General features: G+C 36.1%; 1 protein-coding gene across 11 annotated transcripts in view; it reads left to right on the forward strand.

Moving 5' to 3' along the window:
- LOC6038871 (Down syndrome cell adhesion molecule-like protein Dscam2) overlaps positions 1-17,226 on the forward strand; it is an 82,237-nt gene that overhangs the window by 49,028 nt on the left and 15,983 nt on the right. For 6 of the 11 annotated variants that reach the window (XM_038258945.1, XM_038258948.1, XM_038258947.1 and 3 more), the window contains exons 7-9: positions 3,090-3,241; positions 3,535-3,807; positions 3,940-4,227. In XM_038258945.1, coding sequence (XP_038114873.1) covers positions 3,090-3,241; positions 3,535-3,807; positions 3,940-4,227 — 713 coding nt within the window. Of the gene's footprint in view, positions 1-3,089; positions 3,242-3,534; positions 3,808-3,939; positions 4,228-4,435; positions 4,721-17,226 lie in introns of all 11 variants that reach the window. The other 5 variants (XM_038258952.1, XM_038258946.1, XM_038258953.1 and 2 more) reach the window with 1 other exon arrangement.

A 17,226-nucleotide genomic window follows, 5' to 3' on the forward strand; every position in this document is an offset into this window, starting at 1 on the left:
TTAATACAGCTATTTAGCCTTTTTTGCATGATGTTTTGAATGACTTTGGTTAAAACAGGAACAGAACAAAACAAATTCTCAGAACACTGATTTTTAAATTTATTGCTCTAAAATCTCCTTACCTATTCAGACTGTATTCCTGTTTTTCCTAGTTGGCGGTAGTAACTTAAAGATAAATATTAAAATATGTTTTTTGCAAAAGTTTTTTTGTGAAAGTTGAACTTTTCTAGTATCAATAAGTAATTTTTTTGTTTCAATTCGGGATTGCAACAAATGTTGTTTTTCCAGCACTTCTGGTATTTCTAGATGACTTTTTCAAAACAACCAATGCGCCATGATCTCTTACATAGGATATTTTGAAAAAGTAATCGAGATATATACGACTCGTGGTGAAAAAATCTTCGATTTGCCACTTGTTGCAAAAGCTTTTGTTATATAAAACATGAAATTCAAAACTTATCTAAAATTTTACGTTGACTTGTGTCATTTCATTTCTTGTTTCTTTGTTTTTTAAAAGATATTTTCAAAGAAATTTTTCAAGCTTTTCTGATCATGTCATATAAAAAAATATTAAATCAACTTTATTTAATTTGAATCACATTGTAGTTCATTTAAAATCCAAAGCACAACAAATAACAAATATTTTAATATCATTTAGGCTGTTTAAAAATTGTCGTCCTTGTTTAGATTGAAGTGAAGATAATCACTAATTAATATGATTGAGCTAATTCTATGATTTTAAGCTTGAAAAACACAACAAATATAATACAAACATTGATTTTATGACTGATTCAAAAATTTCCCGGGATCCCGGGAATTCCCGGGATTTCAAAAATATTTTTCCCGTTTCCCGGGAAATTCAAAACCCGGGAAATTTGGACGCCTTACAATTTTGGAATAGAACACAACAACATACCTGGTTGCTGTGCACCCTTAAGTGGAATTAAAAGAACTTTATTAGGCCTCATATTGTCAATTTGGGTTAAAGTTATTACCGTAGTTGTGTATCATTTGAAGATTATTTCATATTTCTCAAAGTATGACTATCTGGCAACACTGCCTGTAGTATTTTGGTTTGAATAAAATTTTCAGAATTTTGTTTTCCAGATGCTGTAAATTTTTTTGAATCTGACTCCCAGAAGCAACTTTGTATACATCATTGGAATAGGTATCTGAATTTGTTTATAATTATAATAAAATACAAATCATGGCCCGTGGTGTTGATATTGTTCAGTGGAATTTGTATAAATTGTCAATGCTGGATTTTGTAGAATTTGATGGAAAATTACTTCGGAATATCTGTAGATAACTGGATGGATTGACATAGAGTTTGATGATCGGCGAATTCTTTCAGGTATTTATGCTGATTATAAATTAAATTTTAAAAACAATCTCAAACTCTGCAAATTTGAAAATTTACTTTTGAATCACCCTATCATCCGGAAAGCACATCCAACTGCCCGGTATCTTCTCTTCATCGATTCAGGGGAATACCGTACCTCTCCACAAATAGCTAATAAAGCCATATTGTCCTAACCCCCCCTTCCCCCCCCCCCCGCCTCTCTTCCCACCCCAAAGGTAGGCATTTTGCATCTCTCCTGTTTGGTCGAGTTGCCGTTTGCCATGAAAAGCCAACTGAAAACGGATCGAAGCGCCCAAAGCCTGATGGCCATCCGATCTCGTCGTTCGACCGGAAGAGCTCTCTCCTTCCGTTGAAGCGTGTATATACGCAATAACGAACATGTCCGCTGGCTCCAAGCCTCGAACCCACTCCCTCTCCTTGGTTTCTTCTTCCCGGGAGGTGCTCTCTTTTGTTTCTTCCTTGGGCTTGGGATTGAAGGAGGGCAGTTCTTTAGGAAAATTTGAAACTATGATTTTTTCTGAATTAGAATTAGAAATTTCCTCGTTATTATGAGCGATTTCAATAAATATGTAGATTTATTCGATTGAATATTTGAAGAAATTAGGAAAAAACACTTCAAACAGTTTCTATTGATCTTCCGTAAAGGCATGGTAACTTAATTAAAAGATAGCTAACTGTTCAAATCTTACAATAAACCTTAAACATTAGGAAAGCAGAGACATCTGTAGGCAAAAATACCAAGCTTCTCCATCACCAGTGCACCACAGATAAAACTACTCAAATCTATTTCAAATCCATCACTCAGAAAAATAACGGTCAATTTGAATAGAGGAAAACTCACTACGGAAATTTTATATTCACCACAGCTCTTTTAGACGCGTTTGACAGTAGCTGAACACTGTAATTTTCAGCAAGCAAAAAAACAATTCCTATTTCCCAGAGAATCACTCGTCAAGCGAAAGCCCACTGCCCAGGGGAGACGAAGCTTCCTGGATTTATCTATCAATGTTTTAAGCTCGGAAATGCCCAACGTGATGCCAGGGGACGGTCCGTTTATCTTCATGTAGTGGCGCCCCGGTCAGGTGTGGTGGAAGAGACCGATACGGGAACCAGGTCCGGCCCAGCCAAGACCACAGACAATGACTGAGAGAATTTCTAATAGTTTGCCACAAATCTGCCAGTAATGATGTTGCGGCGTGATAAAAACAGGGAGATTCGTCCTTGTTTGCGTTTGAGTGTTTGGGGGGAGGGGGGGATGGAGGGATTGACAACTAGGTCGTCGTCGTCCTGTTTCTTCGGCCCTTAGGACATCCGAGTTGGTACAAGATGACATCAATTAGTGATGGTGTAGTAAATTTTCAATTTCGCAATCGAGACACTTGGAAGGGAGACTTGACGTTGAGCCTCTTTGGGACCTTTCCAAGGACTTTAATCTAGATCGGCCCTTTGGGATAAATAGTTAAACACAAAAAATGAAATTTAGTTAAGTAGAACCAACCTGAAAGGATCTGGCCAAACAAATTCCGTTTCTACTAGGACCACCTGGTTAGAAGTTACATGAAAACTCTAGTGGAAAAATACCACATAGCTTTTCACGTAACTTCAACGTGAATATTTTTTTGAGTGTTTGCCAGCATTTTAAAAGAAAATAATTTTTAACTTTTATTGACACCTTCAACCATCAAAAGCAAAGACTTAAACAAAATCAATTTTGATCTTCTTCCAGGTTCATGATCGGCCAGTACGTCACCGTGCACGGGGACGTCATCTCGCACGTCAACATCAGCCACGTCATGGTGGAGGACGGCGGCGAGTACTCGTGCGTGGCGGAGAACCGCGCCGGCAAAACGTCCCACTCGGCCCGGCTAAATATCTACGGTAAGGCCGAAATTGCTAGTTAGCTTCAATTCCTCTCCGGCTTTGACTTCTAAAGGAGGTATTAGAATATGACAAACAAACAAACTATTTGCTTTGTTTGTTTGCCTGCATTTGTTTGCAGAAACGTCAACCAGCATAAAAGTGCGAGTTTGTTTGTTTATTTGTCATAGTGTAATACCTCCTTAAGACAACTTCTATACCGAGCCTTCAGTTTCCGAACAAAGTATTGAGTATTTGCCGACTCCGACTCCGGGTCCCTACTTCCAACACTAACTCTACCCAACGATCCGCAGGTCTCCCGTACATCCGGTTGATCCCGAAGGTGACGGCCGTGGCCGGGCAGACGCTGTACCTCAAGTGTCCGGTGGCCGGCTACCCGATCGAGGAGATCCACTGGGAGCGAGGTGGGCGCGAGCTCCCGGAAGACATGCGCCAGAAGGTGCAGACGGACGGGACGCTCGAGATCAAGGAGGTGCAGAAGGCGCTCGATTCCGGCGTGTACACGTGCTGGGCCCGGAACAAGCAGGGTCACAGTGCGCGACGGAGCGGCGAGGTGACCGTGATAGGTAAGGAAGAGGAGGACGTTTGGGGTTATTTTGGGGATTGGGTTTTTGCTTTGAGCCGGAAGATCAGTGGTCAGGGTTTTGGTGAGGCGTGCTGATCTTGCGGCTCCGCTAATGATCGTTGTTGAATTCCAGTACCGCCGAAGCTGAATCCGTTTCACTCGGCGACCCTGTCGTTGAACGTCGGCGATCGGGCGTCGATCACGTGTTCGGTGATCAAGGGCGACATTCCGTTGACAATCAACTGGAAGAAGGACGGACGCCCGATCGACCCGAGCCAGCGCATGTCAGTAACGCAGGTCGATCAATACAACTCGATCCTGGTGATTGAGAATCTGTCGGCGGATCATACCGGGAATTACTCGTGCGTGGTGCGCAACTCCGCGTCTGAAACCGAGGACAGCCAGGCGCTGCTCGTCAATGGTAACCGTATCGTGCTAATGTCAATCATCACTCACGTGTGTTTTCTTTTTTTCTTTTCTCTTTCCGTTGAACTCTACTACACTTCTACCACCTCTACCACCAAAACTACTACTACTACTACTCAACTACTGCCACAACTGTGTTTGAACACGGTGGGAACCAAATGTCGGGAACATACAATGAAACCTTGTGTCGAGCTGACTCTCAGTTCCTCCCAATATCGAGCCCTTTACCTTTCAAGACGGGCTGGCCGAGGGCATGCGAACGCGTACGGTTTGCGGCGTGTCCAAGGGTGATGCGCCGCTCTCCCTCAAGTGGCTCAAGGACGGCGAGCCGTTGTCCTCTCTGCTCGGGGCCAACGTGTCCACTCTCGATCAGTACTCGTCCCTCCTCAATATTCCCTCCCTCTCAGCGGCTCACTCCGGCGACTACACGTGCGTCGCCAGCAATCCAGCGGCCGAGGTGAAGTTCACTGCGTCGTTACAGGTAAAAGGTAAAGTAAAGTCATGCCACTGTTTGCAACAACCGCACCCGTTCCTGCATTCGTTTACTTTCAAAATCTTACGATGCATACATATTATATATATATATATATTTAATCTCGTACGCGCAATTATAACCACCATTGTGTGTCCCTTCCCAGTTGCTTTGGCACGCAGTGGGTTTGCGGCCGATCACCAGGTAATTGTTTTCGTGCACCAACTCTTTCTTTGTTTACTCTTTCTTTCTTCACTTATGTCTTTCTTTCTTTCCGTCTACCTTCAGTTGCTCTCGTCTATCCTGAAACTCTCTCCAGCTAAATACCTTCTCCCTTCTTCGACCGCCGTAGACCCTCTCTCAGCCGAGGATCTTCCGGTCCGCTTAAAGCCTCTTCCTCTGAACCATACAGGTTCCTAAGCATCCTTTTCTGTTTACCTCGAACCGCAAGCGGCTCAACGGCACCGAACGCAACGCTATCAGTGGTTGCGTTCCACTACGCGCACGCAACCAGTTCTAGCAACGCACTCAGCCGTCGTGCCCTGTGCGATCCTCCTTCTCTCTTCTCTTCTCTTCTCTCTCTCTCTCTCACTGTACACCGTTATTTCTCTTTTGTTCATGTTGGAATTTTTCGTTGTTTTAACTGTCGGTAGAGCTCGCATGCCGTAGACCTTCGGATTTCAAAGTAGCGTGTGAGGAACTCACACAACCCTAGAGCAGTCAGCCTGTCACACTTTCAAGTAACGTTCACTTCACCGCTCTCTCTTTCTCCTTCTATCTCGCTCTAACACCAAACTGCCACTTCTGTCTGTTTCTCCACAATAAAAAGCTGTGTTCTCCACAATCGGAATGAAAATATCTCCACACGGTTCCTCCGCGGAACAGCAAAGTCTCCGCTTGTCCGACCCTTCCGCGGTCCAGCCGTCCCGATTGTGCCATTTGGTTCACGAAAACGGACGTGCATGTTGAACACCCCTAGAAAACAAAAAGATTTGCCCCCAAACAATCCCCCAATTCCACCAATACATATAAGAAAGCCTTGCTTGAATCAGTATTTGACTAAAAGCTTCACTGCTTCACTGTTACCGTCTTTGTTCTGCTCCTTCGTTTCTTCAGTTCGTATTTTGAACGTACTTTTTAGAGGTTATAATTTCTTTGCGTTGATTACGGTTTTGGTTCGATTTTGGACAGAAGGCTTCCGCAAACCCCACTCACGAACGCTAGTGTTTTTATCTTTCTCTCTCACTCTCTCTCTTTACATACTATAATTTTACTATGAAAAAAAAACTCAACTTTTCCTCCGTTATCAGTTTCACCCATGTTCCCCCAAAGTCCCTAAAACCACCCCCCCGTCATATCACAACCCAATGCTACAACTAACTATATGATAACTGCTTGTGATGTTTGTCTACCATTCAATATCGATATTTTCACCAAGAAAAAAAAACATTCCGCCCACATTCCGTAAACAAGCATTCTGTATTTTTTCTTTGGAACGAAAAATGACTTGTTCGCTTTACTGCACCAACCAACCAAACTCCAAACTTCATGAACCCCCTAACTCGTCATAAATTGATTAGAAAATAAACGTTGAAATTTAGCATTGTTACCATCTTCGAATCAGCCATTTAATGTTGTTGTTACATATTGTAGAATAGAATACTGGTTCCAACCAAATAGATTATGAGTGCCTATTATCACAGAAAAATTAATATCAATAAAACACAATGTTAAAAAGGTTTTTTAATCGAAAGTTAAAATTGTTTATTCTTAAATAATACAATAAAAATATTAATGAAATATGTGCAGTAGGTCTCGTTTTCTTAAATATAAACAAAAAAAAACAAGTAAAAACATTTTACCTACCATATTTTGAGAAATCCAACCTCAAAATACAATGTTTTCAAACAAATCTGTTAAAAATTCATTTTATTATGATCAAATAAGCTTGACACCAAACTACACTGAAATAATTATTAGAATACCCGTACTGAGCTGAGTTGAACTAAAGTGCAATTTCTGCATGGCACTCATTTAAAACAAATAGATTGGCCATACAAAAATATAACGTCACCATGAACATCTGAGTCTCCAGACGCGCTTTTCTGATCGGTTTGATATCCTTGGCAATGATGTGAGTTATCAATAGAGAAATTAAAAAAAATAGATACAGTGAAAAAGTAAAATTTTCAAAGTATCCTTTTTATTTTTCATGATTTTAGGACAAACTGCGTAAGTGGTGCCATTTTGAACAGCTCTCAATGCCTCACTTTTTGACCTTAAAAAAATCCTTAAAATCTCCGTGCATTCACGGGTATGAATCTTCAAGCAATTTCAATATGGCGACTTGTGTCAGAAGAAAGTGAGGCATTTTCGCTAGTTCTCACTGTTCTGTGTTCTGCGTGCACGTCGACCACACACATACTAACACAAAGCGCCACCAAGAGGCAAATGGTAGTTACGAATATTTTTGGCACTTTTGTTAAAAAATATGCGGTTTTTCAAAAACAAATAACAAAACCAACTTTTAAGTGTAGTTCGACTATCAAACTTGTAATTCGTTGCTGATTTGTTAGGATTTTTTTTTTAAATAAAAGGTTTTTTGCAGCACCCCTTTTGGGCGGACATTTCTGTTGTCACCTTTTGGTTCCTTGGATTAGCCATGGATAATTTCACAGTGTAATAAACAGGGCAGCTACCACCACGCGGCGCCACCGTTTTGATTGAGAAAATGATACAGATTTTTCAGACGAGTTTCAATCCCGTGGTGCATTGTTCTGCAAGTGCGACAACTTTTTACAGGCTATTTACTCAGAGGATGTTTTGTCACACGTCCATGCCCGAATACCAAATTCAATTTCAACTTCGGGACGATGCAGTTAATGGTTAGCCAAACAAAACAAGTTTTTTATTGTTTACAATGCGTGTTCTTGTTTTTCGTGTATTCAAACGTTGGAACGCGTCTTTCTCGGAATGTCTGCTCAAAAATCTGTATCTTGCGCAGAAATTTTCATAAATACAGCAAAAAATCCGATGGTAAAATCGCATGCAAAAGCATGCACATCACCTTCGTCAAAATAAACACTTAATATTACACACTGCATGTAAAATTTTTGCAAACACAAAAAAAAATGCAACCGACGGGATTCAAACCCAGCACCAATAGTAAGGACTGGCGCCTTAGCCCACTCGGCCATCAGACCGATGAAAAATGGAAACGATAAACACATATATGCGCTTGACATTTCGGTCAAGTAGGTTTCCCATACTGATGGGCTACATATTTCAGAGTGTAAAATCACATAAAATTGCATAAAATAATGCAATATTTATTTTACACCCAGGCCTTTTACACGCGGCTGGATTACTACTTTTTTAGCTGTGAAGATTTGGTGTTTTCAATAAAGTTGTCTGTAATATTGTATGAGAAAACGTGTAAACAGAAAGCATGTCAAAAAGACAAACTTGTAGGAAATTGGACGGGCTTTCTAAAAAAAATACACGCCACTTTTATGAGATTTTTCAATTTTTAAGTTTATAAATTAAAATTTAAGGAGATGTAACGATTTTTTTTCGTTCAGAATTTTTGTGAAAATAGCCTAAAATGTTAGAAAAAGACTAACGAAAAATGCAGGATGGAATGTCCCTCCTAAAAAAATACAAAAATTATTTACTAAAACTGTTTTTTTTTTAAGTGGTCTTAACGTCAAACTTTTCAAAAACCGATAGTGGGAATCGATTCCCCAGACAATTGCACATAAAAGTCTCCATCCTTGTCCTATGTCCAATTCTTGTGAAGTCACAGCGGTTTTAAAAATAAAAATGATGAAAAAATTGGGTTTTTGGTAGACTTTGGCAATTTTATATGACAGACTTGATTTTTCAGTCTCAATGTTTTCACCAAAAAGCCCGTCCAATTCCCCAATTTTTTTGGAAAGGTCCTATAAACTGTTGTGTTTCATATCTTTATAGGACCTTTTAAAAAAAAACTCTGAACATGTACAAAAATAAATACTATTTTTCGAAAATTTTATTTTTTGTGTTAAAAAGCGAAATGCTCACTTTGACCAAGACACCGAATCGACGTGAAAATTCCTTCTCAACAGTTTTGTATGACGACTCCCAAAATTAGTATGAAGACTTATATTGATGAATAGATGATAAAAATGTGCTTTTTGGTCCCAATTAAAATATATAAAAAAAAATTACATTTTCCGAAGTCACCAAAGTTTGATTAGTAATTGTTTTATACATTTTTTTTATATTGGCCAGTTCGAAAACATTTAACATTTATATTCAAAATAATATTCGCTATGGTTCCACAATGGTACTTGCAGATATTGAGACATCTAAATGTAAACAGATAAAAAATTCTACCAGGACCATGCAAATTATTGTTATCTACAAAATTAAGCAAGATTGTACAGTTCATAAGCAGTAAATTTTGTAGACACACTTATTGCGATTCAGCATTACTATTGATTTTTCCATTTATACATTTTGAAATGTTCAAAAACTAAGAAACTTTAATTGTTTTCGAATCGATCAATACTGTTTTCAATTACCGGTGAACCGTTTCTCTTGCTGATGTCATATAATTATGTAATTTTCAAGACTTTTTGCTCTACAAAATCGCCAGAATGTCAACCGATCCGAAAGCCGTTCAAAATTATTCAGAGTTAATTTCAATCATGTTTTTCACAGCAAATAAAAATTACAAAGTTTCTCAGTAACGGGAAAACCTTAACCATTCGATTAATTAAAATCCATCAATCAACGAAACAAAAAATCGATATGATTGAGCTTTCACTAGCTGTGTATTTCTAGCGAAATTTCTCGTTCTGAAGCGGTTGGCCTGGAAACCACATCCGGAGCTCCACATCAAACACAATGTTTTTTATTAGCGGGGTGCATTTCAACTCCTTCGTGGATCATATTTTCATCCGACAATTCGAAGCCAAATGATGTGCAAATCCAGTGAGGAGGAACACCAAACGAGGCAGAACACAGCTTTTCCACAAATCCATCTCGCTCACTAGACTCACACACACACAGAGACCACTACTTTTCGTATACGTTTTTTTACCTGGTAGAAACTAGTTTTTGAAAACCCCAGCCAGAAAATTCTCATGCAAGAGAAACTAACTTTTCTAGGGGCGCATTATTTTTTACCGGAAAAATTTCTCAACTTTAGGCCGCTCAACAACGTTACCCTGCACGACGGCAACAGGAAAATTGTGTAAAGCATTCGCTGGACTAAAATTCCGGAAAATTTGAAAGCTTTCGCGAAATCCCGAAGGCGGATTTCCCAACGGCCCAACCTCCCCCTACTTTTGGTCTCCAACTCTCGGACCAAACAAAGTGAAACCGTTTTCCCGCGCATTTTCCTCCACCAATTTTCCAGAGGAAATGGAGGAATGCACTTCAAAATGAAGCAGAAAATTTTCCCCTCACTACTCCCCCCACACAACCGTCGTACGCAACAAATCCAGGCAAAAGCTCACCGTTGAACACAACCAGAAAAACAACGACAGCAAAAAAAACCCTTTCATCTTGCACAGCGCGCGCTCAGTTAAGCTTTGCTCGAAGAACTCGTAAAAAAAAATCTGTATGAATCGTGAATGATGAAAAAAAAATCTATGGTTGCATTGGTGCAAAACGCTCAATTTCGCGCTGCAATTTGCGCCCGAATCCGGGAATTTTTCTGAAGCCATCCTGTGCGAAAAGTCATCGTCACACAATTTTTGCATGGGAAATCCGGGTCAACCATCGCACAAGAGGGTGATTCTCAGCGAAGCAGCAAGAGAAGATTTGAAGATTTTAAGACCTGAATTGAAGAGTTAAAGAATTCAATAGTTAACAATAGTTGAAAAGTTGGAGAATTGTGGTATTGAAGGATCTATTAATTGAAGAATTGTTTATTTGATGAATCAAAGATTTGAAAAATGACTCATTTGAAAATTAAATTAAAAATCTGTCCATAAAGTTACAGTACTTTTATAAAATAAACATTAATTTAAACTCTAAAATCACTTTTCGTAGAGAATCGCCCAACTATGTAACCCGGTTATCCTGGCCAGGAAGGGAACTTTGTCACACTAATGAACCACACCGCGACGACGCCGTTTGCAGAAACTGTCTTTGAATACCTCACCCTCGTGCAGCAGCCCCATCGGGATCCATATTGGAGGTGGGGGAGACTTTTAATTATCGACAGCATAAAAAAGAGGACGCTTGGGAATGGATGAGACGGATTTTCCAAGCTGAAATGTGGCAAACTTCAAAGAAATGTATCATTAGTTACAGCAGTGGTTAGCGGAACAGAGAATCCGCGATGCAATCAATTTTGCAATCGATAATATTGGTGAACTTCAGTTGATGAATCTAATACAAACCACGTAATATAGTTTCCCATTTGAAGTAATCCAACAAATTCGGAACAATTTATGGTTCATGATTCATAATTCGTAAAACTGCAAGATATAATGGTGTAAATTTTATGTTCCGTAATCTTGGAAGAATTTTTGTAACTTTCAATATTGAATGTTGTAAGAATACGGACTTTATAGAAAATTTTAACGACTTATATAGAAAAATGTTGTAAAAGACCATGAAAAAATTGCCTCTTTTGAAACCTATATATGAAAAATAAAGTTATGTAGCGTTTCTCAATCGGTAAAAAATTCACCCTTTTTTGGGGGATGGGAGAAATGAAGATGCAATAGAGCCATTCTCTATGATGTCTTTTTTTATTATAATTTTTGTATTTTTTAATCCAGCTGAAACTTTTTGGTGCCATCGGTATGCCCAAAGAAGCCATTTTGCATCATTAGTTTGTCCATATAATTTTTCATACAAATTTGGCAGCTGCCCATACAAAAATTATATATGAAAATTGAAAATATTGGTGTCTTCGGCAAAGTTGTAGATAAGGACTACACTGAAAAAACAATTATACAAGGTAAAAAAAATCTGAAAAGTTTGCATTTGATGTCCCCTAAAACAAATCAGAAAGTAAAAAAAAAAGTTTTATTTTTGCAAATCAAGTTTTAGTGACAAAAAGTTAAATAAAAAATCACCAAAAAAAATTTTACCTTGTATCATTTTTTTAGAGTAGTCCTTATCCATACCTACAACAACGAAGACACCAAATCGATCAAAAAATTCCTTCAAAAAATACAGATTTTTTAAAATTTTCATATAGCATTTTTGTATGGCCAGCTGCCAAATTTGTATGGAAAATTTAATGGACTAACTAATGATGCAAAATGGCTTCTTTGGGCGTACCAAAGGCACCAAAAAAGTTTCAGCCGGATTTAAAAAATACAAAAAAAATCGAATGACCGAAATCTCAGAGAAAAGCTTAATAGAAATCAATTGTTTTGAAAGTTTTTGAAACAAATTTTCACTTTTCACTATCTTTGGATAGTAACAATATTTTTTTCAAATCATGTTTTTTTTATTATTAGTAAACAACTGCATTTTTTCCTTAGGTTTCATATTTAAAGTTTTCTAAACATATATACACAGGACAGAAACATTTATAATCTTTTTTGATTAAATGGGAAGTTTCTTGCATTTTTGTTGACGTTACCAGTTTTTTTTTTTTAAGATTTTATTTGAATTGATTTTTGTGAGTTTTTGCTTTACAGTTTTACATGAGACAAAATTGAAAATTGGGAAAAGGTTTAATTTGAATTGAAGGGTTTGAAATGAAATTCAAATAAAATAAAAATTGCAAAATAGTGCTAGAATATTTTATTGATATGGTTCATAGATATGTATATTGCTTATTTTAATATATGTATTAAACACAACGCGTTTCCAGTAAAACGCCGACATGTTTCAATAACGAAAATAAAAAAAAAATCCGTCCGAAAAGCCACAATACATTTTTTTCAAAAAACGTCAAAATTTAAACGTTATTTAAAGTGCAATCAGCTGGAAACAACTCAAAACGTAATCCCCTGTATTTATAAAAAAAAAATTAGTTAATTCAAAAATATTTTGAGTATTTGTGAATTTTCGTTGTACAGTACCAAACGATTTTTTTTCCGCAAAAAAAATTCTTCAACCCTAAGAATTTTTTATTTTGATTTTGTCCCTCGTATAGTCCTAATCAAAACATTGCCAAAGATACCAAATCTATCACAAAATCGTCCTTTGCAAAATAGTTTCGTTGAAAATTATTGTTTAAAAAACTCGGAGTGACTTTGATAGTCAATGTGTTTCTTACAAAATTAAGGCTGTAAATTTGCAAAATGAAATGATATGATGAAATATTGCAATTAAATGTTTGTTTAACTAAGTTTATTCACTTTCTATGAAATGTATATAAATCTACGTTTATGTAAGTATAAAGTTCCAAATTTGATCAAAATTCATAGTTTTTTCATAATAATAACATCATTTGCTGCCTCAAAACCAATCTATTGAAAATGCCCATAAATCAGACGATATTTTTTAATTCTATTTAAAATAAACAAAACGTGTAATTTAAGAATTAGTATAAACTGATCTTAGTGTAAAATGTTCCAAAGAATCCGATGATGCAAACCGTTTACCGGTGCGAGCTAAATTTCATTGAGAAAAACATTAAACTTTAAGAGTATTGAAATAATACTATTTGTCATATTTTGATAATGAAAGTTAACAAACTTTTCAATCATTTCAAAATATGTTGAAAACTCCTTTTTCATATACTTTGAACACTTCTCTATCAAGGTCAGTTTGTTTCCATACCATACGTATTTAATGTGTATTCTTCATTTTGTGGAAATATCTCAAACCTATCAAAGTCACCCTGGCTACCAATGTAACCCCGTTATATGGTACATCTCCCAAATTTGTATAGAGACTTGTATGAAGAAAACAATGATGCAAATTGGCTTGATAGATCTAAGGAATCGATGGACAAAATTTCATCCAAATGAAAAAATACAATGGAAAGTTTGCGATTTGCAAAAAGGTATTTCTCTTACAAGAGAAATAATTGCTTGCAATTTTTTAACGAATCACAACAATTTTATTTACGATTTTAAATTACTCAAATTTAACATAAGATTTATTATATTAATGCTTGTCCGTGACAAAATAAAATAAAACAAGAAGATATCACACATAGAAATTAATTTCTTTCACAATGTTGATACGTCTACAAATTTTAAATAGAAAGGATATTTAAATACAATAAGGAATAAAATAAATAAAAATATTTCAATTAGTTTTCAAATGAAAATTGTGATGCGTTTCCGTTGGATGGCTTTGGAACACAATTGATTTTATTTTCAAATTCAGCGATGCAACCACAACCCACCGATATAAGCTTATCGTAATAATTTGCCTCTGTCTCACTGCATCAATACTTTCGCTTTTCGATATAAATGTGTATAAGTCTGCTCCCACAAATTTGCAAACCAAAATAAAACTAGTCAAAGTAATCAATATCAACTGCAAACACAGAACGCCCTTTTCTGTCCTGGAACTGATTTTTATTTCAGTACATTGTATTGTTTTCCCTCGACGGCACCGTATGTTATGAAGCGCTTTGGCAGAAAACCCACCAACCCCCCTCCGTCACAACCCCCCCCTGCACATAAACACTCACTCACTCACACCCCCCAGTACACCGGTTTTACTATGCACATTTTTTTAGTTTTGAAAAAAAAAACTTTTTCGTTTCCAAATCGCGCCATTTCATCATGTAACGACCAAAAAAAAGCACTCCCCACCCACTTATATTCCCTCCCATTCACCTTAAGCAGTCCCGTCCTGGGTGTTAGTTCTTCTCTGTTTTGAGCTTTTTTGGTTTTGGCTTTATTTATTTTGAAACTCAAATTGGCACTAAAGACGTGATTAAAAGGTCATGTACTGGAAAAAGAAACAAAACCGTCGGTCAAACCGCCAACCAGCAAACCAGGAGTCGTAGACCCACAGCGTGGTGTGCATCACCTATATATTAACCCGCTAAAATAGTGTTTTTATGCTACAATCGATATATCAATAGTATGCTGCCTGCTAACCTACCCCCGAACCATGCACTGCAAATATTTACTCAACAACAACCTACTCGAGCAAGTTTTATTTAGAACCAACTACAGAAAATTACCCTTTAAAACTGTATAGCTTGAAAAGTAAAGAATAACCACAACTTTTGCGTATATTTTTTGCCCCCCATGTTTGCCAAGCTTGCCGCTTCCACGTGGAACACCTCGCCAACCAGTCCCAAAATATGTACATGCACCCTTCTACTTAGGCACTGCCATGCCGTAACGACAACAATCAACATACGATACAATGCAGCTAGCTAGCACTACCCTCTCTTCGTGCTGGAAACACTTCCACGTTTGCTGCCGTTGGTGTTTTTTGCAATTGTTTGATTTTAATTAAGCACTTGGTACTGGCAATACTTACAAAAGCTGCCCTTTCAGTGATAGAGGGATATTAAACACCGGCAAACAATTACCAATCATTGTAGCTGCCAATCTCGTTTGTTTGATTTTTACGGTCTGGAAGTCAATTTTAACTGTAGTTTAAAAGAGCTTAACTTTCTGATCAAAAATTGCAACTCTATATAACGAATCACCATGCGTCTCCGCTGTTTTTTTAAAGACCATATATTTAATCTTGATTTGAAAATGATGTATCATTTCAAGCAAACTATTACCAAAAGACGTATAAATATCGTGGAAGAGTTATTTTTTTAAACTATTTTTAGTTTTTAAAAGGCATTGAAAAAAAGATAGGAGATTTAAAAAAAATGGGTTGGAAAATTTCATTTTAAAGTTTAATTATTTTTAAATTTTTACTTGATCTCTCGAGATGTGTTTTCAAGCTTCCCGATAATTAAAGCAAACAAGATATTTACTTTTTATGTTACACCATTTCACAACCATGATTACACCTAAGCAACAATATTTTTTTACTCAAAAAAACTTGTCTTCAATTTTCTTTGCACAAGATTGGCCCTTATTTTGCCTTGCGTAGAATTTCATCTCTAAGTTCTATTAATTCTATTGATTTCAGAGAATTCATTAGGGAACCAAGATAATGATCTCGAATTGGCTCTGAGTGGGAAGGAATAAAAGCTAACGATATAATTGTACTACAAATAAGAACAAAGACTAAGCTAAGAAAAAATAAGTTTTTGCTAGAAAAAGTTGTCAAAATTCAAATTCAAATCACAAGTAAAAGTAAAATTATTCAAAACAAGGAAGGTAAACATTTTTTTAAACGATATGTTTCGCCTAAGAATATTTCCCGTTTCCCGGATATTATCCAAAATTAAAGAATGTTGAAAAAAAGATAAGAATATTCGATACAACGGAGTTCTATTGATTCAATTCAAATAAATTTACTGTTCTTACTGAACATCAACAGCTCGTCTAAAAGTTTACTCTCAATGTAATCCTTTTTTAAGCAACTAGAATAAACTTTTGCTTATTTGTTAGGATTCCAAGACAATGGTTTTATTTTTTGGTATCAACCATAATTAAATGTTGTTGGAACGTAAAACAATAAAGTGAGGTTTAAAAATACGTAAAAATATTTAAAAAATAAATATCGTTCCAGATAATAGAAGACTTTAGACAAAATATGATCTTAATTGGTTATTATTCTTAAAGATAAAGTTTGTATCGTTTTTTTTTATAAATGGAAAAATGTAACTACCTACTATCTAGCCACCTTAATACAAAAAAAATGTTTTCTATAAAAACAATACCTAATTTTTTTTCCAAGTTCTATTTGATTATACGTACTGTACACAGAATTTTTTTTTGAACTATGAATATTTAGTTTAATGAATATTACCTCTTTTTTGAGTAATTTTACCCAGCAAAATTTGTAGAAATGTGAACCTGATGATAATTCACCATTTTGTTGACACAAAATCTGTCACCATTCCCTGGTTAATATTGTCATCATTACATACAATTTAAAAAAAAATATTTAAGTTGAATGATTGTTTTTTTTATACTTAAAAAAAACTAGAATATGGAAATTTCATATTCTGCATTTACAACAAAACAAATTCTTTAAAAAAAAGATACGCAATTGATGGCTGATCTATACCAAATATTATGAGAGACGTTTTCGTTCCATAAAACAACGTTTAGACCTAAAAAAAATTAGCCTTTGCAAAAACAAATATAACAATAATATTTGTTTGTGATTTTTACATGCATGAACAAAAAGTCCATCAGAAATACCAAAGTCTCCAAATTTTACTGATTCTGAATTCTCGGCCGAATTTGCATCCAATGGTTACATTTTAAGCTACACCCTTTTTAAGAAAAAAAAAAAACAAACTGAAGTTGTTTTATTGACGGTCAGGATAATTATTAAACCACATTAAATCAAAATATGTTGTTTTTTTTTTTAATCGTTTGTTTATATTTTTTAATTGTCGTTTTTACAACTTTGTAGAACATTCATACACTCTAAGAAATAGCCTTTCAAAGTTAAAAATCACGTAATTATAAACAAAAATCTAAATACAAAAATGTACCCTTTTTGCAGATC

This window comes from Culex quinquefasciatus, chromosome 3, assembly GCF_015732765.1.
Source record: "Culex quinquefasciatus strain JHB chromosome 3, VPISU_Cqui_1.0_pri_paternal, whole genome shotgun sequence".
NCBI classification, from domain to species: domain Eukaryota; kingdom Metazoa; phylum Arthropoda; class Insecta; order Diptera; family Culicidae; genus Culex; species Culex quinquefasciatus.